The sequence below is a fragment of the Plectropomus leopardus genome, chromosome 8, assembly GCF_026936395.1.
Source record: "Plectropomus leopardus strain MGB_pleo_1.0 chromosome 8, ASM2693639v1, whole genome shotgun sequence".
NCBI lineage: Eukaryota > Metazoa > Chordata > Actinopteri > Perciformes > Serranidae > Plectropomus > Plectropomus leopardus.
In genome coordinates this window covers 23,944,858-23,970,546 of record NC_142183.1, presented here as the reverse complement: position 1 = coordinate 23,970,546, position 25,689 = coordinate 23,944,858, and the positions used below count along the sequence as shown (strand labels likewise).

The 25,689-nt window shown below is 42.0% G+C and overlaps 1 protein-coding gene and 1 long non-coding RNA gene across 4 annotated transcripts in view; both read left to right on the top strand.

The window, feature by feature from the left end:
- Positions 1 to 7,792, top strand: part of nlgn3a (neuroligin 3a) — a 224,491-nt gene extending 216,699 nt beyond the window's left edge. For all 3 annotated transcript variants that reach the window (XM_088081221.1, XM_088081220.1, XM_042493720.2), the window contains one exon: positions 6,824 to 7,792. In XM_088081221.1, the coding sequence (XP_087937347.1) occupies positions 6,824 to 7,682 (859 nt within the window). In that variant the 3' untranslated portion in view covers positions 7,683 to 7,792. The remainder of the gene's footprint in view (positions 1 to 6,823) is intronic.
- Positions 7,793 to 17,685: 9,893 nt separating this feature from the next.
- Positions 17,686 to 18,554, top strand: LOC121966331 (uncharacterized). The gene is made up of 2 exons (XR_015777289.1): positions 17,686 to 17,868; positions 18,439 to 18,554. It is a non-coding gene; the product is annotated as an uncharacterized LOC121966331 (long non-coding RNA).
- The last annotated feature ends 7,135 nt before the right edge of the window (positions 18,555 to 25,689 follow it).

The following is a 25,689-nucleotide window of genomic DNA, read 5'->3' as shown; positions in this document are numbered from 1 at the left end:
AGAAGAAGGAGAAAGGGAATGTAGGGGAGGTGCTGGGGGAGGTGTTGTGTTTGCTGCCACTCATCTAATCAAACAAATCAATAGCATCCATAATAAGGAGTGGTCCGAGAGCTGTGTCCTCCAACACTTCTGCACGCCCCAAAGTCACAGCGCCTCGCCCTGCATCACTTAGCCTGCTGAACCGGAGGCTGCCATTAAATATGAACCACGCATCACTCAGCCCTCTGCCCCAGCGTGCATCCACATGAAGGGTAAAAGAGCACAGCCTGATAATTTGCCCGCTCAGTGCTGAAGTTGCCCCCCTCTGCCGAGCCAAGACGAGACAATGTCTACAAAGAGAATTAGATTGAGCGTATTTATTGAAAATTGACACAGAATGCAGCAAGAGGTGTTGGGAACCTTCTGCCAGAGTTACAAAATTACAATTAGCTGCTTACTTTGTGTTACCTGGTAAGTAGATAAACAACTGCAGGGGATGAATTTGTTACACAACAGTAACAATGACTAAAGCAGAAAAAAACAGACCTCAACTTTGCATATTTTAGCAGCTTAGCAAAATGAGCATCAGTGCCACTGAATTAATGTTCCTTGTTTTATATTGAGGAGCTATACTCAGCTCCAGATTCAGAGACCCTGAGTGTGGTGAAAATAGATTCTTGTCTTCTGCCTTAGGGCGCCTAAACGTGTCTTTTCAGATTTGGTGATGGCTAGGTCTATGATCATTCAAGCGCTTCAAATTACATCAGGATGAAAAGGGGAAGGAGGTACATGGGAAATGAAAAAAAGAAAGAAAATGATATTCATTCTTCCCCCTTATCTACCTTTTACATCAGTGCGTGCAGATAGGGCTCAGAATAGGTAATGAGCACAGGCCCCTGTTCTGCCACATGTGTAGGTGGAGCTGGGAGTCGTGTCTGTCATCCGGGTGCTGCAGCCTCTTATAGAAGAGCATTTAACACTTGCACAAGACTTTTTTTTCTCCTTATATCAGTCTGGAGAGTCTCGTCATCATCACTTCACAGCATGTACTGCTTAGTGAAATACGACATGTCTTGCGTTCAAGTGGTGCGCTTGTGTGGCCCCAGAGGTCATCAGAGCTATGATGCATCACAAACACAAACACACACAGGTACATGAGCAGACAGAGCAGAGATGAAGCGCTCACACACAAACTCTCAGTCAATCACAGAAACAAACACGTGGGAGCACTTATACACGCATGGCAGGCCAAGGTTAGAGGGGGTCAGCAGGTCATCATGAGAGGAGGAGGAGGAGGAGGAGGGGGTTGGCTGAGAAGGAGATGAAGGCGATGGTTTATAGTACCGCAGCCATATGAACACATCACAGGAAATCTGAAAGGCCATTAAAACGCCCGCTTTTATGGGTGTAATAATCCCTCTCCTCTGCCTGGGAGTCCAGCCACAGCTCCAATGACCATCCGGATTAAGTGGGAGGTCTGACAGGAGGCAGGCTATCAGCTAATGCAGGGGAGCTGTGAGAGGGCCACAAACATCACATTATGCCAGGGCTGTTCATACAAGAAGTCACAACGAGGCGTTTGCCACAGAGCTGAACACACTCAGCAAGCTTGGGAAGTGTTTTGACAACGATGCAGTGTTTTATCACCTGACTGTTAGAATATCTGAATGTGAAATTATGCGATGACCACAAGGTTTGAGTGTCAGCTGTAATTTGAGGCTATTCGGGCGCATCAAATGAACAGGCAAAGCATGCAGCTTTTTAAAAAAATGTTGGTACTCTTACACCACGACATACCTCCTCAGTTCAGCCTGCCAGAAGTTTTTTGACAGCTTAAGATAATGTTCAATAAGTGTTTTCATTTTTTATCTCAAACGGAAATTCTTTACTGCGCGGTGACTTCTAAAAGTCTTCGGCCCATCAAGATCAGCAGACTGTTGATATCTTATCGTCAAGCTTCTCTTTCCGGGCTATTAAATTCTATTTTGTTCTGTCTGTATCTCTGAGTATTCAGCTGTGACTGGTCTCAGCTGACGTCATAGTCGTTGCATTGTTTTTAAAGTAATCAGAGCACAGAGTGAGAACTGAATATCTCTGTTCACAGACTCGTAGAGCTCGCCGTGGAGATTAAGACGCTCTGCACAGTTTAGGTGGAACAACTTCAAACCGTCTATATTTATTTATTATCTACAAAGGTTGTACACGGTAATATCTTGTGGAGCTTATAATTTTTCTGCGTCAGATTGTGACTGCAAAGAAAGACTGTGGGCTTTGCTGTTGTTTTGTGCTGAATTATATATTAAAGTGGAAATAGACAAGTTTTTGCTTTAGAAGGTACATTTCTCTCCAAAATAAAAAATACACATTTTTCCTCTTACCTGTAGTGCTACTTATCAGTTTAGATTGTTTTAGTGTGAGCTGCAGTGTTGGAGATATCGGCTGTATAGATCTCAGCTTTTTTTCCAGTGTAATGGAACTAGATGACACTTAACTTAACAAAACTTAACAGCAATGTCTCTTTCCTGAAATCATGAACTGGTTACTCAAGATAATCCACAGCCCTTGTTGTGAGCAGTTTCATGTAGGAACTATTTTCTTTCTACTCAACGGCACCTGCCAACTGTTTCAAGTAAGCGTGCATCTACGTATGGACGAGAGGATCATGCTTGTGACAGTGCGAGATGTTAACGGCGTCCCTCAGCAAAGCTGTGTGCTAGTTGAGCTAGCGATGAAAAACACTTATTTCTGCATCGTGATATGGTTGGTGGTTGTAGTTTGGTAATAAAATAAATAGTTCCTACATGACAGTGCTCACAAAAAGCTCTGTATATTATTTTGAATAACAGGGACATGAGTTTTTCTTTTTTTTTTTTTTTTGGCACTTTGAGTACCATAAGCCCAATGCCATCTAGTTCTAATATAATGGAGAAAGGGCCGACATCTCTATGGGCGATATCTCCAACACTCAGCAACCCACACAGAACAATATAGATCCATAAATAGCACTAGCATTCAGGTGAGTTGAAAAATATGTATTTTTTATTTTGGGCTGAACTGTCCCTTTTGTCATTATCGTTGATGGCACAATGTAATGGTTGAAGAATAATTACACCATCTGCATTTATACTGGTTCCCTGTAAGCCTTGCTTTCACAAAGCCATTCTGTCTGCCAATGAGTACACTCTCCTGCGAAAATGAAGGCACAATTTACGGCGTAAACAAAGTGAGCGCTTCAACCATTGGACAACCAATGCGAGCTAGCCTCTGGAAGTATTCATGCACTGTCGGAAGTAACATGTTACAAAGTGTTTACACTGTAAAGCCACTGATTATAGCAGTAACTGCAGATGACTGAATTATGTTTTCAAATTAAATAATGCAATTTCAATTACTTAATCTAAAATGAGATTGTTTCTCATTCCTTTATCTGGAGCATAGCGGAGAAATGCAGCCTTTTCACCACATTTTGTTTGGTTTGCAATCTAACATTACTTGACTTAATGGGGTGCAATGAATTAATGATAATTATAATGCATAATGCTGCATTAGCATGGATTCAGCAAACGGTAGACAGCAGATGAACATTTTCTTTATGGTACAGAAAAACTAACAATCAGATTATGGCAGGAAAGTAAAAAAAAACACGTATTGTACAAAGAGTGGAACAAAATATATTAAAGGCAGTTTCAAAATAGTCAGATCACACTCTGACAAAAACGGGTCCATTCGTAAATAAAGAGCACTGTTGGATTATATTGTTTGGTTGTTCAGAGCAACACACTGCTAGAGTTGTATTACATACTCTGGACAAAATTTTTCAGTGTCCCTTTTTTTATGAACGAAGTATAAAAAAGACTTGCTGCTTGATTTGACGCCATGTTGAGGGTACAATGAATAGGCCTGTCAAAACATATCTATTGTTTTTTTTTTGTTTGTTTTGGGTGTTGTTCCACTAGGTTTCATTGATTTGTCATTTGTATTCAGCTGTCTTGTCCCACACTGTGCCACAGCAACTCTAATAAAGTAATATAGCTAAGTGTGCATTAATAAGATAACCGAAGCAGATACTTAAAGGTAACCCAGAGATAGTTTTAATAGTAAAGTAAGTAATTAATTACTTAAAATATGCAGTAATTATTAAAGTAATTCAATTACTTTTGAGAGACTATAACGATAAGTTTAGTTTACTGTTCACTTTAGGACTTTTGTATTGAATTATATTGTATATATGCTATGAGGTGAACCACCTATAATTTCCACATGGAAATGAGGCAGGTTGCCACCTACAGAAAATGTCAGCAATAATTACAGCACGATTTCATATGGAAAACATATCAGCACAGTACTCAGGAAATATTATAAAGTGTATCTGCCTACATTGCATCACACTGTGCCCAGTAAGCTTCAGTACAAACAGAGCAGGGTAACCTTGTAGCCCTCACCACATTGAGCAGCAGAGACGGAGCTCAGATCACTCCCTCCGACTCTACAGCTCAGGGCAGGACTTCAAAGCCAGCATGCAGCCCAAAGTTGAGCAGCGGTGGTAGAAATTGTTCAAAGGAATGTAGCCTGTTTACTATTGACTTTGCAACAATTACCCAAGCATATGTGTGTGTAATTAGATAAGGCAGCCAGTTGTTCTCTAATGCGGCAAATCAAATTAACTAAAGATGCCACATTGATTTCTTTGTGTTCCCTAAATTATTCATCTTCACTTGCACTGAACCAGCCAGCCAGCCACCAAAGAGCTTTTCTGACTCCTCCACGCCACCGCTCCCTTGCTCCCTGCACACACCGATTGCTTTGTGAGATCTATCCAAGTACCTTTTCAGTATTTTTGTGCTGTAACAATTCAGCAAATTGACCCTCCTGAAAAGAGAGCATTTGCAGTGTTATGGAAATGCCCGGAATTCCCATTAACGGAGATTGCTTTGACCTCCATCATTGTTGTCATGTGTGTGTATGTATATGTGTGTGAGAGAGACAGGGGCAGAAAATTTGCTTGCATGTATGTGTGTGTATGACAGCATGCACAGGAGTGCTGTGAGAATTCATGAAGCACGCAGGCTGCAGACAATCACGTCTCAGGCTGCTCCATTGACGTCCTGTTCTCTGGCATGTTGCACACGGGGAGATCAATATGACCTTACCTCCACCACCCACTCCTTTGAAACTTAATTACTGATATTCAGCTACAAAGTCATCATAGTCTGGCTGTCAATATTCATTGGGGATCATTACGGGCCTAATAAAAGAGGTTATTTACGGGCTGCTCTGCTGACACCGGCCCAGGTCCAGGGATTCAGCTCCAGCCATCTCAATTTGCTTTACCTCTCTCTTCCTCTCTCTCTCTCTCACCTCTCCCAGAAGCACTGACCTGAAAAAGAAAAATTGACAGCAGAGAAACGAACAGGAGAGAGGATGGAGGGTGAATTCTTCTGGCATGGCTTTTAATTCTCTTGGCCGTTGTTTGGAGGTTTTTCAGCCCATGCCAGAAAAACACTGTAGGCGCCATATCCCCAAATCCCGAACTAAATTTGAACTTTGCTTGCCTGTGACATAGCAAGTGGACCACAAAGGGATATTTCATGACATTTAGAGAAATGTCGCGCAGATCCTTGCCTCTTCACGAGAACACAGTTTTTACTTCTCGGCTGCGGCATCAATTATTATGTTTTTTTTTTCAAGGCTGCAGCGCTATTCTTCAGGTTCTTTCACAGAAAATCATTTCATCAGTACAAAAAGCAATAGCAAAGGGCTGCAGAACTCCCACTCCTGACACTGTATGGCAACAAGGTAACACGAACTTGTGTGATTGTGGGAGATTGCTATATGTTAATTCATTCAATAAATCAATAGCGTCGCTGTAATTGAAATGGGTGGCCATCCGGTGTTGAGGCAACGTGTCAAAACACTGAAAAGTGGAACAGTGAACTCTGTAGATCAAAAGAGGTACTGCACCAAGAATCTCTCTCTCTCTCTCTCTCTCTCTCTCTCTCTCTCACACACACACACACACACTCACTCACATCCCTTTTGTTTCTCGCTCTCAGTCTCTCACACACACACACACACACACACACTCAAACATCCTTATATCCAAGCACACACGCGCCTCTGCAGTTCCCTCTTAGTGTCTTGATTAATATGGTCCACTTTACATCAGTACACTGGATGCCAATGCACACTGTGCTGCCTTCCCTGAGCAATTAGCAGAGGGGCTCCACTAGCGTTGGATTATCAACAACAAGATGCCTCCTGACGCGAGCCCTAAAGCCTGCTGACTTATTCATATGTGTTTACTTTAAAAGCCTCTGCCCTGGTTTTTGTGGGTGGGCTGCATCAGAAGTGAATTAAGAACAACATCTGGGGTGAGAGGATGGGAGGGTGGTGAGACACACAGACACATTATGCCCACAGAGAGGTGGCTAAAAGAGGAGAGAGACGTGCCTGTGCTGCACGGAGATCTTTTTCTGCAAGTGAAAATGTAAGTGGATTGGGGAAATTAATTGAAAAGAAATATCAGGTGATGCAGCTGCAAAAAGTGCAATACATACCTCGCCATATACACCTCAATCAATTATTAACTGCAGCCTGTTAGTCTCTGTTGTGGGTTTGTGCTTCTCGATGTTGTGGTTTTCGCCAAGTTAGATCAATAAATTCTCTAGTGGTGGCTGAACCCCTTTCACACCAAAATATAAGCTGTGACTGAAACTGTTATGTTTCCTTTTTAATATTTTTATATGCTTCATATTTCCACGTGAATGTGAGAGCATGAATAATTAAATGTACTGTCAGAATCTCATGTAAACCTCTATCATGTCTGAATGTTCATTTTCTGCAGGGATCCCAACAAACCGGTTCCACAAGACACGAAGTTCATCCACACCAAGGCCAACCGCTTTGAAGAGGTGGCGTGGTCCAAGTACAACCCCCAGGATCAGCTGTATCTCCATATTGGCCTGAAGCCACGTGTGCGCGACCACTACCGCGCCACCAAAGTGGCCTTCTGGAAACACCTAGTGCCCCACCTGTACAACCTCCACGACATGTTCCATTACACCTCCACCACCACCAAAGTGCCCCCGCCAGAGACCACCCAGAACACCCTGTCTACCAAGAGGCCTAACGGCAAAACCTCATGGCCGTTCAACACCAAGCGGCCTCCCATGTCACCGGCCTACAACAGCGAGGACAAAGACTCTTGGAGCGACGACGAGGAGCCGGGACCGCTGGTGGTGGAGAACCCGCGGGATTACTCCACAGAGCTTAGCGTTACCATCGCTGTTGGAGCCTCTTTGCTGTTCCTCAATGTGCTTGCTTTCGCAGCTCTCTACTACCGCAAGGACAAGCGGCGGCAGGACTCCGGCCACGGGCAGCCCAGCCCGCAACGCCAGACCACCTCCAACGACATTGGCCACCACGCGCCCGAGGAGGAGATCATGTCGCTGCAGATGAACCAGACGCACCATGAGTGCGAGGCGGGGAACAGCAACGAGGGGGCACTACGCTTGGCCTCGCTGCCCGATTACACACTCACTCTGCGGCGCTCTCCGGACGACATTCCCCTCATGACCCCCAACACCATCACCATGATCCCCAATTCCCTTGTGGGCATGCCCAACCTGCACCCCTACAACGCCTTCACAACCGGCTTCAACTCCACCGGCCTGCCGCACTCCCACTCAACCACCCGCGTATAGCTTTAAGGAGGCCAGGGGCAGCCAGCGCAGGCGGGGGAGGAGGAGGTGGCGGCGGCAGTGGTGGAGGAGGAGCAGGAGGATGAACGAGCGGAGGAGAGGATTGTGTTTTATAAATATCACAGGGAGGGGGAGGGCTGCGAGGGGGAGGGGAGGGGAAGGGCATGAGTCGGATTAAAACGTGAAGAGATTTAACTAGACTTTTACTACGAGGAGAGTTGCTGAGAGCTCTCTGTGGATGTCAAGTTGTGCAGAGCTGCCAAAATCAAACTGCTTCCCTTCTCCTGATCGGGGGAGGGGGTCTTTCTGCAGTGTTTTTTTCTAAAATAATCATTTTAAAAGCCTTTTTAAGCAGACTGAGGAGATATCAACACTTATCTTGAATTCATAACAAAAACAAAGAGAAGTGCTTTTTATTTCCCATCCCTTCCTCCTGCGGGAGACACATCTCGAACAATGGCCTCTACGTCAGTATTCGCGAAATGTTTTTAATTGCTTCTTTGTTTTGTTTTACGTTTCAATGCCTTACAAAGCTTGTTCTTTTTTTGTCATTATTTCTATTCCCTGAGACTATTCTAAGTGGAGTGTGTTACAAGGCGATGAGACTCAAAGATGAGAGACTGAATCCAGGAAGGGAACCTAGAGGATATGCAGATGTAGAGATTTTAAAACCCATTTTGGGCAATTCATTTTTTTCTTTCTGTTGTGTACCAACACAACAGCCACATAAATGGTGTTATCTTTTTCTTTTTTTTTTTTTTTTTTAAATCTCGTATAGAAATGATTTGTCTGGGACAGCTCTTGCCGGGAGAAGAGAAGGCAGAGATAAATACTATGTTACTGTGATTGTTTTGTTAAGAAAAAAAGTGCATCTTTTACAGCCAATTTATCTGTTAAGCTATCTGATATTATCTCCACAAAGTGTGCACGTACACATGCTGCTTAGAGCACCTGTGTGTTTGTGTGCATGTGAAAATGATTTCTCGTTCCTTGCGCGCAAGTGTGGTTAAGAGGCTGAGATAAAGGAAGAGACACATTGTCGCAACTTGCAAAAGCAAGAGTGGCGAGCAAGTGTGTGTGTGTGTGGGGTTGAGGATGTGTGTGTGTGTGTGTGTGTGTGTGTGTGTGGGGTTGAGGATGTGTGTGTGTGTGTGTGTGTGTGTGTGTGTGTCCGTGCACCTGTTTTTTTGTTTGTAGGTTGTATAATGTGGTTTTTTTCAGGGGGGTGGGGGTGGGGGCTGAGTACTTTCTCATGTTGTTGATTTTGGTTCACCACCAGTAGTGTTTCTGCTGCGTCTCTGGGTGTCTGTCTTTGCGAAATAGCACTTTTGTTATTTTCAAAGTTATATATGTCTAATTTTGCTTAAAGATTACAAAATAAATCTATTATTTTACATGTAAGAGAAAAAAATAGCTAAAGATTCAACTGAACTAACTGACATGATTCCATTGACTTTGTAAGAGTTCCTCTACAAAAGCAGACAGTGGCCTGTTTGCACTGAATAAACCTACATCAGTGCACACTTGTATTTCTTTGAATATATATATATAAATATGGGCATACATACATATATGTATAGGGCTTCTATGGAGATATCGCTCCTACTTACAAAATGATTAAAACACTGTTCAGATTGCAAAGCACCAACACAAATAATCTTCATGTATTGTTGTTGTCATCTGAAACATCCTAAGCCAAGACTTCTCTAGGTGTCTTTGTAAGAGCTCTATATGTATATTTATGTATAAAATATTTAATATTTATTTATGTATACCAGATGCATACATGCTGATTGTGCCATGTGCCAAATTAAAACTGTAAAAAAAATGAAGAATATAAAGTTTCACAAAACTTTTCTTCTCTCTTGATCAAAGTTCTTTTTCTCCCTTTTATGACTTTTTATTATTTCCATTTTGAATGAGTTGAAAAAGAAACATTCTTGCAGCAAGTGCAAGTCTCCCCCCAGGACTTCCACTCTACCTCCCTCTTCCTCTCTCTCCTCCTCCTCCTCCCTCTCTCCTTTTCTCTCGCTGAAACCTTTGAGAAAAACAGGCTAACAGCTTGGGGCCTATCTGCGTGCATAACTCCAGATTTTACTGTAATTCATGCAAAGTAGTGCTGCAGCAATGGGAGATTGTGAAAAGATTGCCTTGATGTACTCACATTGCATCCTATTATATGTTATTCTCTGGGAGAAAACTGGAGTTATTGATTCTGCGAGTAAGACTGACAATTTTCATTAAGTATTTTGGCGTTGCGCAGATTGTCTCCTGCACTATATGGTGAAGCGTGGCAATGCGACCTGACCAGTGATCCTGGATCAGTGTTGCAATTCTTAGATACTTCATGCACATAGACCTCAACATTTTTATGAAGTATTCCATTACAACTTCCCCTGGTATTTAATGATTGAAGATGCAGCAGAGCGAGAAGCACAGTCTGGTCAGCTCATCACTGATCCTGCCAGTAGCAGAAAGAGAGAAGGGGTTATTTGAGGGAAATTGCTTAGAGACTGATCTATATGAGTCATCTTGTTTTTGCTCATCCTGCCTTATATGGGGCTCACCTCCTCATCAGCCGGCATCTTCATCTGAGCCGCAGCCACTAAGAAAGAAAACAGGCGGATGGCTTCTACATGGAGCTGTCTCACGCATACAGAAACATTTAATAATGTCTCTGTGCTTATGTAAGGAGTAGGCTATGCAAATAGTCAAACTGGTTTCAGTAGCAATAATCAGAGGCAGCTTGTTGTCTGGAATGAAATGAAGCAACGTTATGGCATTTTGATGAGCAAAATAATTAAATGCTCCTTAATGCAAAATGGAAGTCTTATTGGAATATGTCCCTAAAGATTTGATTCACCCAAATTATTTAAAAACATAGTTTTTAACTAACCTTTTGTGGAATCTAACAATACAGAAAGGTTTAGTTTTATTTGTAAAGGTTTTGAGAAATGCGGCTCCTTTTGCAGCCACCTCCATACCATCGAAGGAGATGTAGTTTTATTTGTGGTGCTCACAGCATTGAAATATGACATTTTCAAAAACAAAAATCACAAAATGTGACATCATTTCCAGAAAAAAAACATCCCTTCTACAACACATTCCTCTAACAGTGCCGCCGTTTTTATGGACTTTTGTTTTTTTGGGTGGAAACTGATGAAACACGACGAGTTGTATAGATTATTCAGTCACAGAGACATTGTTTCACAAATACGAGTTGCTATTTAATTCTTCAAAGATATACTATGCTGGATTTTCCTGAAGAACAATGTATGGATTTATACAGAAATAATCTCTCTCAATCATCACTTAGAATTGTTTTGCATTGTGTTTTTCTGCAAAGACTGCAAAGAGCCCTGTGCCTACATTTTCGTATTTTCTTCTTATTTTCTGTGTTCAGGATATTTATAGGCATGTACCCTCACTGTGCTCGGGTGATGTCAGGGCTTTATGAAAAGGTAGTGACCAGGTGCCAGACCTAAGCAGCAGGAATCTAAAGCCCCCTTTTACACTGCCTTTTCATGGTGGGAATATTGCGCTTTTGTTCTGCCTCACTGTTCTGTATAAAAGGTACAATGGCAGAGTAGGGGGACAAGGGTTTTCTCACCTTTGAGCCAGCAATGGAGGTAGTAACAGCGTCAAATCAAGTGTAGCAGGACTAGATCTTGGGGGGAACAGGGGGGACACTTGTAATATGTTGATGGCGAGTTATGCGTGTTGTGGCAAATGGCACACCTGTCACGCCTCTTTTGCTTCCTTCATGTCGGCATGCTGTCTATAATCACACTCTGGAGCAGTGTGATGCCGGTGTTTGGTTCTGTGTAAAAATGCAAAGGTAGCATAAAAAAGTGGCTTCATCGGGTCCTATATCATGATCTCTGTTTAAAAATGACTCAAGACAGAATGCTAAAAAATGCAAAGATAGCTCAGCAAAATGCCAAATGAGAGTGAATCTCAGGTTCACTTTTAGTTTGACTTTTGTTGGCGAGTATGTTTACAAACAGTAACCAACAATTCAGCATAGTAAACCTTTAAAAATGCTATTAAGTTATATTTTTATACCAACAATGGTTCAAGTGACTACTCATTTGTGGACAAATCAGAAGGTAGCTATTCCTTGACTCTGCAGTCCCCCTCAGCTCCACAGAGCATTTTAGCACCTTTAGCTCATTGTTTTGGTTTATGGCCTACAAACTTAACCTTTCAGGTTTTTTTTCAGTGCTCCCATAGTCTAATTTCTGGATTCAGCAGGTAGTTGTTTTCAACAAAAAAGCCATAAATCCACTGTGCGCTACCCGCCCAACACCAAACAGCAGACAGACAGAATTAGCAGCAGCTGGTGAACACAGTGCAGCATTTAGCAGCTAAGAGACAAATATTTCCCTCAGGAGTTTAGGGGAAAGTGAAATAGAGATAAAATGAGAGACTCCAAATGAATGTTGCTCCTGGATGTGTAAATAAGCAACTGTTTGCTAACAAGTTCACCATATCAAGTTTAGGTGATATCAGTGTTGTGTGGCCAAAAATCAATTAGGTTTAGATTGAACTGTTGTTAGCACCACAAACATTCATCCGTCGTTCTATTTCTTGTTGATTCATCATTTATTATAAGCAAATGTCATAAGATGTGTCTGTTTCAGTTTTTGTCAAAATATGTTCTGTTTGAGTGTTTGTCTTTTTTTGATATTTAGGTGACCCGTACATTTACAAGTATGAATCAGATAAAAGTAGTCCCCTGGTCTGATCAGTCTGCAGTGTTGGGAGGTCAGTTTCCGTTGGCTCCAACACACACACATGCAGTGGCACAGGGCTAAAATTGAGTAGAGGAGTTGAGAGTGAAGTATCAAAGGGAAGAAATGTCATGGGAGGGCAACTTGTTTTTTGCCATGTAATTTTCCCATATGCTGTTAAAGCAGAGCAGATGTCACTGGGTATTGGCAGGGATAGACCTGGCGGCCTCGGGGACACGGTTTGGGATACATGGCCCTATGAAAAGCCACATAATTAAGTGGCAGACCAAAGGGGAAGACCATGGAAAGTGCGGTGGTGTGGTGCAGTGAGAGGAAATGGGGTCAGACTCCTTCAGCAATCAGACACCTGAAGGCTGGATGAAATTAGTCCAAACTTCCTATGACGAGAATCATCACTGGTAGAAAAATGGGACAGTTAGGAGCGAGACACTTTTCAACAGCAGAGATTTGTTTGCAGTTCAGTGAGTGTGTTTCGAAAGTGACATCATTCAAGGATTGGCTGGAATACCCCGATGGGGTTTGTGACTGCCTCGACAGCACGGAAGACAAACCCAGCCTCGGAAATGGATGTGCCAAATTACACAGTGCCACCCGCTGGGAGAGAGCTGCAGGTGTGAGTGTGCGTGTGTGTGGGTGTTCGTGTGTGCAGAAATTGAGGATTTTATTTCTACCGCGGTGAACGTGTTGTTACCTATATTTCCTCTCACTCTCTGTCTCACAGTCATCGCTCTCTTTCTGTGTCTCATTCGTCTTTGCTCTCTCTTTCCTCTTTCATGCAGGTATTTTTTTCATCCTCACACAAAATGCAATCTGAGCGGCTCTACCTCTGTCTCACGCGGACGCGACTTGCCCATTTTCTCTCTCTTCTACTTTGTAAGTGCCATAATGGTGACTGCTCGCTCATTTCCAATCATTTAAGGTGTAATTTTCTTGAGTTACTATGTTTCTCTGCTGACTAAGACGCTAATTGACATTACTTATTGGGAAGCAGAACAGAACCAGTCACTGAACCAAAACGCTTGTAGCTTAAATTGAAATAGCCTGTTTTTCTCCAAAGGGAAATCATTCTGCATTCTGTCAAAACATCAATAATCTATTGTTTCCATGTGAAAAACACACTCCTGACAATTTTCTTTCATCCCCACAGAGCATAGACAAATCACTGGCATATTTTCAGGTTTTCCTAACAAGGACCACCATGCACTGCAGCTTTTTTTATGTTGGGGCGGCATCCAGCCCAGATATTGTAACACATTTTTCACTAGAAACTAGGACCGAAATCGACAAAAAACAATGGTGTTTGATTCCAAATACATCATAAAAAAATCTGTTATCTCAGTGTCATTGTACAGATTACTAAAGATGCCCTGTTACTTCTATGTTTATGTCCATAGAATGTATTTATAATCTCGCAAAACTGGAGTAATCAAAATAAAATATCTATTCTTTCTGTATCTCATTGTGGTTCTCATGAATATAGAACATGACATTCATTTTCAGTGGGTGCGAGCCCAGGGAGTTTGGTGCTGATAATAATGTTTTGTATATTTTTCATCTTACAAAATGATTAATGAGAGAGCATCGCAATCCCAGAGAGCATCTCTATAAATGCAGTATTTGAGTGCTCTGTTCTCCCCCCCCAAAAAAACATCACAGTTTTTGCATTAAAGGATAAGGCCGGCATATTTAATCTTTTATTGTATTATCAACAAATCCCACCAACAGGCCTAAACCAACAAAGAATTTATCCTGCTAACAAGTACTGACTTCACAGCCAGATGTAGCGTATGCCTCTGTGCCATTGAACTCATTGCCATCCAAAAACTATTAAAAAGAAAAGAGAAAAGAGTCAGACTGGTGCACTGGGTGACATATTCTTTAATTACAACAAGCACAGACAGGGTAGCTCTGTCCTCATGACTCGTCAAACCAGCAAAGCAAGGAGCCACAGCACGGTCCAGGCATGCTCGGTGACGCCTGCCCAACGTGGAGCTACTGTCCAGAGAAATGCTGCTGCCGAGCTGTGTCAAAACAAACTAGAGTATCGCCCAGCGGTGTGGCTGTTTTATGTGTTTTTAATGGTTCTTGGATGGCGACGAAGTTCTGCGGCACAGAGGCATAAGCTCCAAGCTGTGGCTGCACAGACAGCACTTGTTAGCAGGATAAATTCATTGCGTTTTTTTGGTCTTTTAATGGAATTTGTTGGTAAAAATAAAAAAAGATGAAATAACACCAACACAATCCTTTAAATGCAGCTTTGGGTGCAACAAAATTGTAGCAGCATTGTAAGAATAGAACGAGCTCAAGTGTAATGGACTATTCAACAGTAAAAGGGGCTGCTTTGGTTTTTATGGAGGTTCAGTAAAGAACAGTAGCAACCTATAGTTCATCTAGTACAAGCAGTCCCACCTGCCCCCGGCCTAAAGCTGCCTGTCGACTACATAATGATCTGCCCTCTGTAAGATGGATGGCCTGGAGATACCACTGAGGCTGCTGGGACTAAAGTCTGCATGCTCCCAGTGTGTGTGAGGGAAGTAACAGCAGCAGGAAAAAGCATATTTTAAGCCTCTACACAGTATCAATTGTAGTTCACTGACAAAAAAAGCCACAAAATGCTGCTTGATGACTAATTTTTCCTCCTTGTTGGTCCATTTTTGATGGCTGCAGTGGAGAAGAAATGTTCATGGCAAGACTTTTAGGATGTTTCATTCCTTTCCTAACTGCTCTCATTATTCACAGCATTATCTCGCAAATTCAGAGCTATTTTGGAAAGTCGTTCCTCGCCAGCTGAGGCCAAGCCCAGGCCCCGCTATCTCTGAGTTGCATCAGCTGGAGTTCACCATCAGATGGCAGTCCACTAATGCCTTTCTCAGATGTGGGTTACTGGTGGCAGGGGAGGGTTGCGTCAGTGGACCTTACGTGTCTGAACTCTCTGGCCTGTGAACTCCAGCACAGACTACAGACGACTCCCAGATGACTTCCCGAAAGTATCTTATCACTTAGATCACATTACAATGACTTTCGGTGGCACCAATTTGATCTTAAGTGCTAATCCAGGCTACCAGGCTTTTCACAGATCTCTCAGATCAAATACACTGTGAGTTTGACTTTAATATCTGAGCTTACTGCCTAAAAAAATCTGCACCACTTTTTTTTCTGTGAAAACTACTGGAAACATCCTTTGAAGTTAAGCCTATTTTTTGCCCCGAGAGGCAGAGACATTCATTCGTCAGTGATGCCTAAATGTTAGTCCTGTGAAGTGAACTCTCCAATTTCTCTGACAAATTGAATAGATGTTTGCATGGTAGTTTTTTGTCGCAAATAGACCCAGATATTGTTAATACTTAATCATAAAGTTTGATAAATGTCTGACCTCATAAAGCTTTTACTCATTTCTTTTTTAAAGATGTAATGGTTTTGCAGATGGGAATCTGATTTCAATCCAACCGTTTCTCAAAGTATAGGTCCTTGCTCCTTCAGTGTTAACACATAAAAAGCAAATGCACTGTCACACGCCCTGCTTTGACATAGATTTAAAGTTCCTGTTATGTTATTATGAGTTGTGGCATAAAAAATGTCAGCTAAGTGACTCAAAAGATGCCACAAAAATGCTTCACACTTTTGAAAAATAGAAATGTCAGCAGCAAGGCAGTCTAGGTACCACAGGCAACTCTCAAGTCTACTGTTGGATCTTAAAAATTGTACACATTTGTTTCTTTTCGCTTGCCTGAAACTCCTAAAACACTGAAAACATTTTCACAGCTATAAAGATGCACGGAGATCTTCTTGTGTGACTGACAGCTCACTAGCTGGGTACATTACAATAAAGAACACTTTTTCCTGCCCACTAGGTACCCCATGGCATTTGCTAAAACTATATTCACTGTCACTTCCACTCACACATCTGCAACCTCTTGTTTTCACTCCCTATTCTCACCAGTGTTCAATATATAACTTGTGCTTAAACTGGACATTATTTAAAATACAGAGGCTCTGCATAATTCAAGAACAGAGCCGTAACTATATTTGAGCCCTTTGATACGCTGTATGTTGTTTGCTTGAGTTTCAGTAATGAATTCAAGTAAATTGCCTGTCTGAGTTAAAAGAGGAAGGGTGAAGTGGCGTCAAGAAATTCCCAGTCACTGGTGATGTAATGGCTCATTTGAAGTCTAGGGGTGGTAGGATGAGTCACATTCTTCGGGAATGAATTCCTCTGAAAGTAATTATACTGGTTTCCTGGTCCATACAATGAGGTCTGGAGAGTCAGAGACCATAACAGGAAATGACATGGAATATAGGTAGAGCCATGTATTCACGTGGCAGGGACCACAAATTCCAAAAGAACCAAATTTCCATTGGCACGAACAACTTTAAAATGAGAGAGTTGTGATTTTTTTTCCCTCCTGAAAGTGTAGAGTGTTTCATGAATGTTACATTGTCGATCTATTTCACTTAAAGATCCACAGACTACTTGAAGGACTCATCAGTTTTCTGATGCTGTGAAAGGTATATTTACATAACTACAGTAACTGTTGTAGACACAGCACAGAAACAGGCCAGCGTGCTTCATTAGAAAAAGTAAAGAAACACACAAAATGCAGATCTTGCATCAGAAAGAAAACCTCTGACATGCACGTGGATTTGTGAGGCTGTTGCAGCAATAGTGCAGATTTAGCTCAATGCTGAAATGAGCATGCCATTACACTGAAAATAACAATGTTAGCAGAGAAAGGCCCTCAATCTTAACCATGATCACATCTTAGTTTTGCACATTAGCTTATTAACTGTTGCTAGTTAACACTACAGAAAGAGTCAGCTACAGCTATTTGATGATATTTCCAAGAACATACTAAACTATGATTGTTTTATATTATTTCTGATGACATACTGTACTATGACTTTTTTCATTATATGTTTAACAACAAAATGTAGTATGAATTGTAAATTATATTTTTGAGAACAAACTATATTATGACATATTTATGAAATGTATGAATAAATAAATGGTCAATAAATAAATAAATAGTTACAATATACTACTACTACTAATAATACTACTACTACTACTAATAATAATAATAAAAATCAAATACAAAATGTAAATCAGTGTATTGGTGTGTTCGAAATTTTGAGGAATACACACACACACACACACAAACACAGGTAATTGTTAGATCAATCTAATAAACAAATGGTAGTTTTTTCCAGGTCAAAATAAAGGACTCGGGGATGCATGATTATTCATGTTTATTCAAATTTATACAAACAGACATAAAACAAGCTAAATAAAATCTGGCATATTTACGCAGTCCAAATGCTGATACAGTCAGGCCCCCGGTACAACATGGCAAACGCAAACGCACCTGAGCCACGGATCTATGACCTGATCACAGTGTTCCCCACACACATACGGACTTTTTCACCCTTGTCCAGCGGTGAGTTATATCTGCATGTTTCGTAAAGGTTCTCGCCAGTTAAGCTGGTTATCAGATCATATATTGTGTGTTCGTTTGCCAATGTGTCCCGCTAGCTTAGCGGTTAGCATCGCATAGTGTGTGTGTTCAATTGCTATTGAGTCCCGCTAGCTTAGCGGTTAGCGGTTAGCATCGTACTGTGGCTGTATGGACTAAAGCTACTGCTAGCTTCAGCTACCACTGTTCATTTTACGTTGTATAATCTTCATGTTGGTTAGAAGCTGTTAGCCTAGCAGTTAGCATCACGGTTGACAATGCATTGATTTGTATGTGAGTGAGTTAGCTACTGTTAGCTTCACAGTAAGCCATATTGCCACTCAGTGTGGATGTTACTGACTCTATTCAACCTGTAAATGAATATATTGTTGAGTTATCTCACTATAACTTGAGTAATTGCATATTTTGATGTTAGCCTTAACTTAAAGGTGCCTCTGCTTTTGATGAACATGATTTTTATCTTGTTAATATTTTGCTGTTGTACAACAACAATAGAGATATTGATTGATTTATTATTCTTCATGACCTCTCCAGGTCAGGTTTTTTTTGGATGGACTGTTGATGATGGCGAGCTACCCGCCAACACTGGAGTCCTCTCCTCCCTCAAAGTGTGGTAGGAACACGTACTCTGGAACTTGAATGAACCGAAACTAACCGAACTGAACTTGAATGAACTGAAAAGAAAAAAAACGGAAGCAAACACATCTATACTGGAATCAATGGACTGAACTTAAAGGCCTATATTTGTTTTTGTTTGTTATTATGTTGATTTAAGTTGTAAGAAATGTATAATATATATAATTTGAACTTACTTTGCATCCTGTCTCTGTATTCACACACATTGGGCTCTCAAGTACTTACCTATTATCTTCTGTGTGGTCCTAGTGACATTTGTCACCTTTTCATTGGGCAGCTTGATTATGGCAAAAATGATAATCATGATTATTTTGATTGATATTGAAATCAAGATTATTTAACGATTATTTACATGATTACTCATTGGCCTTTAGTGCATCATGCAGTGATTGAACATTAATTCTGGTGTTTATTTGTAACACTGGATGATCTTTAACTTTAAATAGGCCTACAAGTGAACTGAAAAAAATGAGCAGTCACAACTGTAACATGTCTTGCACTTTACTGTAGTTTGTTTATATTCCCACAATAATAAAACCTAACCAAACTAATATAATTTAACAATATATAGCAGTTACTGTATCAATAGCAGCAAAATCCATGTTGAATTGGGATTAATGATTGTTTCACTAACTCAGGAGAGACTCAGCAGACATTTCTCTATTATCTGTTTAGAAACAGCTGGGACTGTCACTACAATGAGAAAAGCCGGTCCACTTTAACAGTCCGCCTTAAGAGAGCCTGGTCTGTTTCCAGTGGGAAGCTAACTCAGCTTGCTAACTTTGAGGCTAACTTCTGTCACTTAAAACAGCAGTGGGCTGGTTTCTCGTCATACTCTCTGTTCCTCTGAGACCATCACCGGCACATACACGTTTGCTCTCCCCACGCATGCTTGTTGTCGCTTGTACTCTCACTCTCGCTGCACACGTTGTCTGGAAACAAAATGAGACCACAAAGTCTCAAAACAACCAAAGAAGCAGTGCGCTGTGGCTCTCTGTTTTCCACCCGTACTGAAACCTGTTTGGACTCTGGTGGGACCAACAGAGCATAAGGAAAGCCCATGCTTGATTTACGAATTAAAAGACATAGCGGGAGCAACATGGTTTGACTCATCATGCCGCACATAATTGTTTTATCTCGATTATCTTGTTTTGAAAATCGAGGGAAGCCAAAACCAAAATCTAAATTGAAATTTGATTAATCACCCAATCCTACCTTTTCATACAATTTAGCTTAGCCTCCTTCACTACAAAATTTGGTGAGATAGGCAGGAGCCCAATAAGTGTGAATACTTAAGTGTTTATAAATTTGATTGCCGATTTAAAGATTGTTTCAAATCAAGATGAATGTTATTCCGCAGGAGTGAGCATGTCAAGGTCTGTCATTGTTAGTGGTGTTACTAACGCAGAAGCAGATGAGGAAATGTTCAACTGTTTAAAAAAATATGGGTCTATTAAGAAAATTGTTCCAGTTGATGATCCCACAAGTCAGAACAAAAACCTGATTGTTGAATTCATAAATTATTCAGCTTTAGCAGCATTAGAACCACTTTTGCCATATTCACATACACATCCCATTAAGCCTGAAGTCACCTCCTATGTCAAGGCTTTAGCAACAGAGTACACAGCCACACTAGGCAGCAGTTGCACAACAAACTACCTCAATCAGCTGAAGAAATTGGTAAAACAAAGTAGGAAAAAACTTGAAGAAGTGCTGAAGGACATGATGAGCCAGATCAGTGAACACCTGGAAGAGGAAAGGAGCAGCATTGACTATGGAGAGGAGCTGTCTGTTCAAACCAACAACTTCTTAGACAGCTCTGTCGTGGATGCCGGGACAACAGTCATACCACACTTGTAGCATGAACAGAAAAAATACAACCCTCCTCCCTTTCCAGAGCTGTTACTCCTGTTGCACACCGAAGAGGATAGACAATTTACAGAAGAGAGCTATATGAAGAAACACAGGAGTTCATCTAAGCAACATATTAATTTTAATTCCCAAAGTGCTTGTTCCTGTGGTGCAAAATCAGAATACATTTCAGTGTAACAGGAGATGTCAGAAAGCAAATGAATAAACCACAGAGCCAACTAACATCTCTGATTTCTCAGAAGATATTGCAATCCACACCAAAGCCTGAAACCAAAGCAAGTAAGTCCAGAGCTGCGAACACTGCTGTGCCACGACAGGCAGAGAGACCCAAATGTTGGTATTGCTTCAGGTGCGGGGAGGATGGGCACATTACCACATCATGTAATACGGCCAATCCAGCTAATCCAGACCCCGTGATGACAAAACAGAAGCAGTTACAACAAAAACAGCAGACCTGGGACATGAAGAACATTTCATTTAACTCATCAAATTGAATGCAGCCTTTGCGGAGGGACAGACAGGGCCTGTAGCGAGTCAATTTCCCACTAAATGGTCTCCACCCCAGTCCACTTCCCATCATAAGTCACTTCAGTTCCCTACTTGTTTTACTGCAGCTTGATCTCACTTTTCTACCTAGTTCTTTGGTAGGCTAGTTGATATGCACACTCTTGCTTTGGTGGTACCTAATGTAAAGACTTCTCTCACTCTTGTGCTCATTGGCACCAACATTCTTGATTTTGTTTTTGAGAAACTCTTGGAAGAGAAATTGCCAGTTAATGATTCTGTTCTCTATGGGTACAGAGCGGTATTGAAGATCTTTGAACTCAGGCACAGACAAGTAACTGAAAGTTACCAAGGTGTTGCAAAAATGTATGGATAAACCATCCCAGCAGGAAAAAAACAATGTTTTGGAGGGACTTCACTCAATCCTTGCAGTCAGAGAGGTCTGTTGTTGTCTTCCTTCCCTTTGCCTGGTGGCTTGATGGTCAATGCATGTGTTGTTGATTTTCCCAGACAGCAGCTTTGTCAGTTGCCTTTCATCATAACAGATTAATTTGATCATGATGTTGTCATCCCTGCTAAGTCTGTTATTGCAGAGGTGAGTGCTTTTCCATCAGACCCTGGCCAAAGATGAGTTTCAATTTTGGTGACTTCCTACTGTTGACTAAACGAAAAGATCGCATCATCTCACAATTATTCACAGTTACTCACCAGATCAGATTGTCAGATGAAACTCCATTGAAACACAGACCAAGATCTATCCATCATCAAGACATCGACGCTGTATTTCAACACCCCTCAAGAACTTCTTGGAAGCAGTGTAATCTGTGAGTCTGAGCCCTCCTCTTCGTCACAGATTGTGGTGGTAAGGAAGAAAAACTGCAGTGTGCTACTTTGTATCAACTATAGGAAATTGAACTTTCAGACTGTCAAAGATGCCTATGCCCTTCCAAAGCTCGCGGATGCTTTCACAGCACTTTTGGGATCTGAGTGGTTGTCGGTGCTGGATCTGAAATCAGGATAATACCTAATTGAAATGGAGGAGGCAGACAAACCCAAAACCTCCTTTTTGCGTCCCTTAGGCTTTTGGGAATTTGACCAGATACCCCAAAGACTAACCAAAGCACAAAGTACTTTCTAGTGTCTCATGGAGAAATGCGTGGGAGAAATGAATCTGAAGGAAGTTCTTGTTTTTATTGATGATTCGATCGTGTTTTCATCCACACTTGAAGAACATGAAGCAAGGCTGATTAAAGTACTTACCAAGCTGAAAGGCTGAGAAGTTTGGCCTGAAGCTGTCTTTGGAAAATTTCATCTTTGTCCAGACATTTGTTTGTTATTTAGGGCATGTGGTGTCTTGACATGGTGTTGAAAGAGATCCCGAGAAGATTTCTGCCCTCACATCCTGGCTGGTACCCAAAACTCTAAAGGAAATGAGGTAATTTCTTGGTTTTGTTGGGTATTACAGAAGGTTTGTTAAGGATTATTCTGCCATCATAAAACCCCTTCACGATCTCACATCTGATTACCCACCATTACAGAAAAAGCACAGTCCTACTTGACAACCAAAACAATACCTGAATCCCAAAGAGCCCTTGGAGGCAGGTAGAAGTCTGCTTGTCAGCTTTTCAGCCGTGTTTGTAATTATGTTGATTTATGTTCTGAGAATTTATAATATATATCATTTGAACATACCTTGCCTCATGTCTCTGTATTCACACACACTGGACTCCTAACATTGGGCTATTAAGTATGTTCATGTTATCTTCTGTGTGTTCCTAGTCCATTTAAATATTTGTCACCTTTTCATACAATTTAGCTTAGCCTACTCCGCTACAATGTCATTCAAAAAATGACCAAAACATCATACTATAGAATGTTGTTCAAATATTTATAAAAATAAGTCATAGTATAGTATATAGCAATTGTTTCAACGTGTTAAAATTTGATGTTTTGCGACATACTGTACTATGCCATTTTCAGCCATTTTTTGGACATATTATGATGTTTTTAGCCTTTTTTTCAACATGGTATACTATGACGTAGGGTTGGGAGATTAATCTGAATTTAATTTTGAATATAATTTTAACTTCCCCTCCCTGAGCTACCACCTTATCGTGGTGGAGGGGTTTGCATGTCCCAGTGATCCAAGGAGCTCAGTTATCGGGAGCTTTATGCCCCTGGTAGGGTCACCCATGGCAAACAGGTCCTAGGGGAGAGACCAGACAAAGTGTAGCTCACCGGACCCCTTCTGATGAATGCAACAAATGGTTAGAAGTTTCCCTCGCCGGGATGCGGGTCACTGGGGCCTCCCCCCTGGAGCCAGGCCTGGGGATGGGGCTCGATGGCAAGCGCCTGTTGGCGTCCTTCCCTTGGGCTCACCACCCATAGGAGGGGCCAAAGGGGTCAGGTGCTGTGTGAGTTGGACGGCAGCTGAAGGCGGGGACCTTGGCAGTCTGATCCCCGGCTGCAGAAGCTAGCTCTAGGGATGTGGAATGTCACGTCTCTGGTGGGGAAGGAGCCTGAGCTGGTGCGCGAGGTTGAGAAGTTCTGACTAGATATAGTCGGCCTCACCTTGACACATAGCATGAGCTCCAGAACCAGTCTTCTCGAGAGGGGATGGACTCTCTTCCACTCTGGAGTTGCCACTGGTGAGAGGTGCTGGACAGGGATGGCAATACGTATTGCCCCCCGGCTCGTTGCCTGTATGTTGGAGTTTACCCCAGCGAACGAGAGGGTAGACTCCCTCCGCCTTTGTGTGGGGGGACGGATCCTGACTGTTGTTTGTGCCTATGGTCCAAACAGCAATTCAGAGTATCCACCCTTTTTGAAGTCCTTAGAAGGGGTGCTGGAGAGTGCTCCTTCTGGGGACTGCCTCGTTCTGCTGGGGGACTTCAATGCTCATGTTGGCAACGACAGTGAGACCTGGAGGGGCATGATTGGGAGGAATGGCCCCCCCGATCTGAACCCAAGTGCTGTTTTGTTATTGGACTTCTGTATTGCCACAGATTGTCCATAACAAACACCATGTTCAAGCATAAGGGTACGCACTTGGCATCAGGACACCCTAGGCTGCAGTTGATTGACTTTGAAGTCGTGTCGTCAGACTTGCGTCCGCATGTCTTGGACACTCGAGGGAAGAGAGGGGCAGAGCTGTCAACTGATCACCACCTGGTGGTGAGTTGGCGCCGATGGTGGGGGAGGACGGCGGTCAGACCTGGCAGACCCAAACGCATTGTGAGGGTCTACTGGGAAAGTCTGGCAGAGTCTCCCGTCAGAAGGAGCTTCAACTCCCACATCCGGGAGAGTTCCGACCATGTCCCAGGGGAGGCGGGGGACATTGAGTCCGAGTGGGCCATGTTCCGTGCCTCCGTTGCTGAGGCGGCCGACCGGTGCCGTGACCGTAAGGTGGTCGGTGCCTGTTAGGGCGGCAACACCCGAACCTGTTGGTGGACACCAGTGGTGAGGGATGCCTTCAAGCTAAAGAAGGCAGTAGACAGGTACCGGCAGGCCAAGCAGAGTGCAGCTACGGCGGTTGCCAAGGTGAAAACCCTGGCGTGGGAGGAGTTCGGTGAGGCCATGGAGAACGACTTCCGGACAGCTTCGAAGAAGTTCTGGACCACCATCCGGCGTCCGCTTTGGTGACCTCAGGATCGCAGATGATGTGGTCCTATTGGCTCTATCAGGCCGTGACCTCCAGCTCTCACTGGATCGGTTCACAGCCGAGTGTGAAATGGCCGGGATGAAAATCAGCACCTTCAAATCCGAGGCCATGGTTCTCAGCCATGTGTATATATATATATATATATATATATATATATATATATATATATATCCCTGTTTTTGACATGAAGTGTGACTTTTCTCTCCAAGCTATGACATGTTGTTTTCAGCCATTTTTTCAAAATTCATATATTAACAAACGCGTCATAGTAGAGGATCTCGAAAAATGGTCAAAAAAGGCCAAAAATTTCATAATATAGCATTTAGAAAAAATGTCTGAAAACCCCATACTGAAGGATAGCAAAAAATATGACGTGCTAAAAATGTCAAATGTAAACTGCATATTATAGCTGGTGGAGACATGTCATAGAATAACACGTGGGAAAAAAAGGGCCAAAAAAGGCCCAAAACATCATAATATGGCATGTCCAAAAAATGGCTGAAAACCACATAGTCAACTAAGTTGAAAAATCTCCAATTTTGACATGACCAAAGAATAACTAAAAAAACACTTGTAAGAGCTCGTAGACACGCGCAATACCATAGCATGTTGAACAAAAGGCCAAAAACTGTGTAGTACAGTGTGGCAAAAAATCTAAAATTTTGACATTTCCAAAAAAGACCCACTGATTATACCTCATAGAGACATGTCATAGTATAGCATGTGAAAAAAAGGCCAAAGAAGGCCAAAGACGTAATGATATAACATGTGGGAAAAATGACTGAAAATGCAAGGCTATAGTATGGTGAAAAATGTCAAAACGTGACATGTCCCAAAAACAGTTGAAAACATCTCAAAACAGCATTTTGGCCATTTTTTTGACATGCTAAATCATGGTCTTTCGGGGCTTTTTGCAACATTCTATGCTATGACATGTATTTACACAAAACGGCAAAAAAAAACACCATGATACAGCATGTTGAAAAAATGACCAAAAACAGAGGGCTAGTAAGGCTAAATTGTCAAATTATGACATGTCCCAAAAGTAGCTCAAAACACCTCAAAACAGCATAAAGTAGCTTGCTGAGACATGCCATAGCATAGTATGTTGC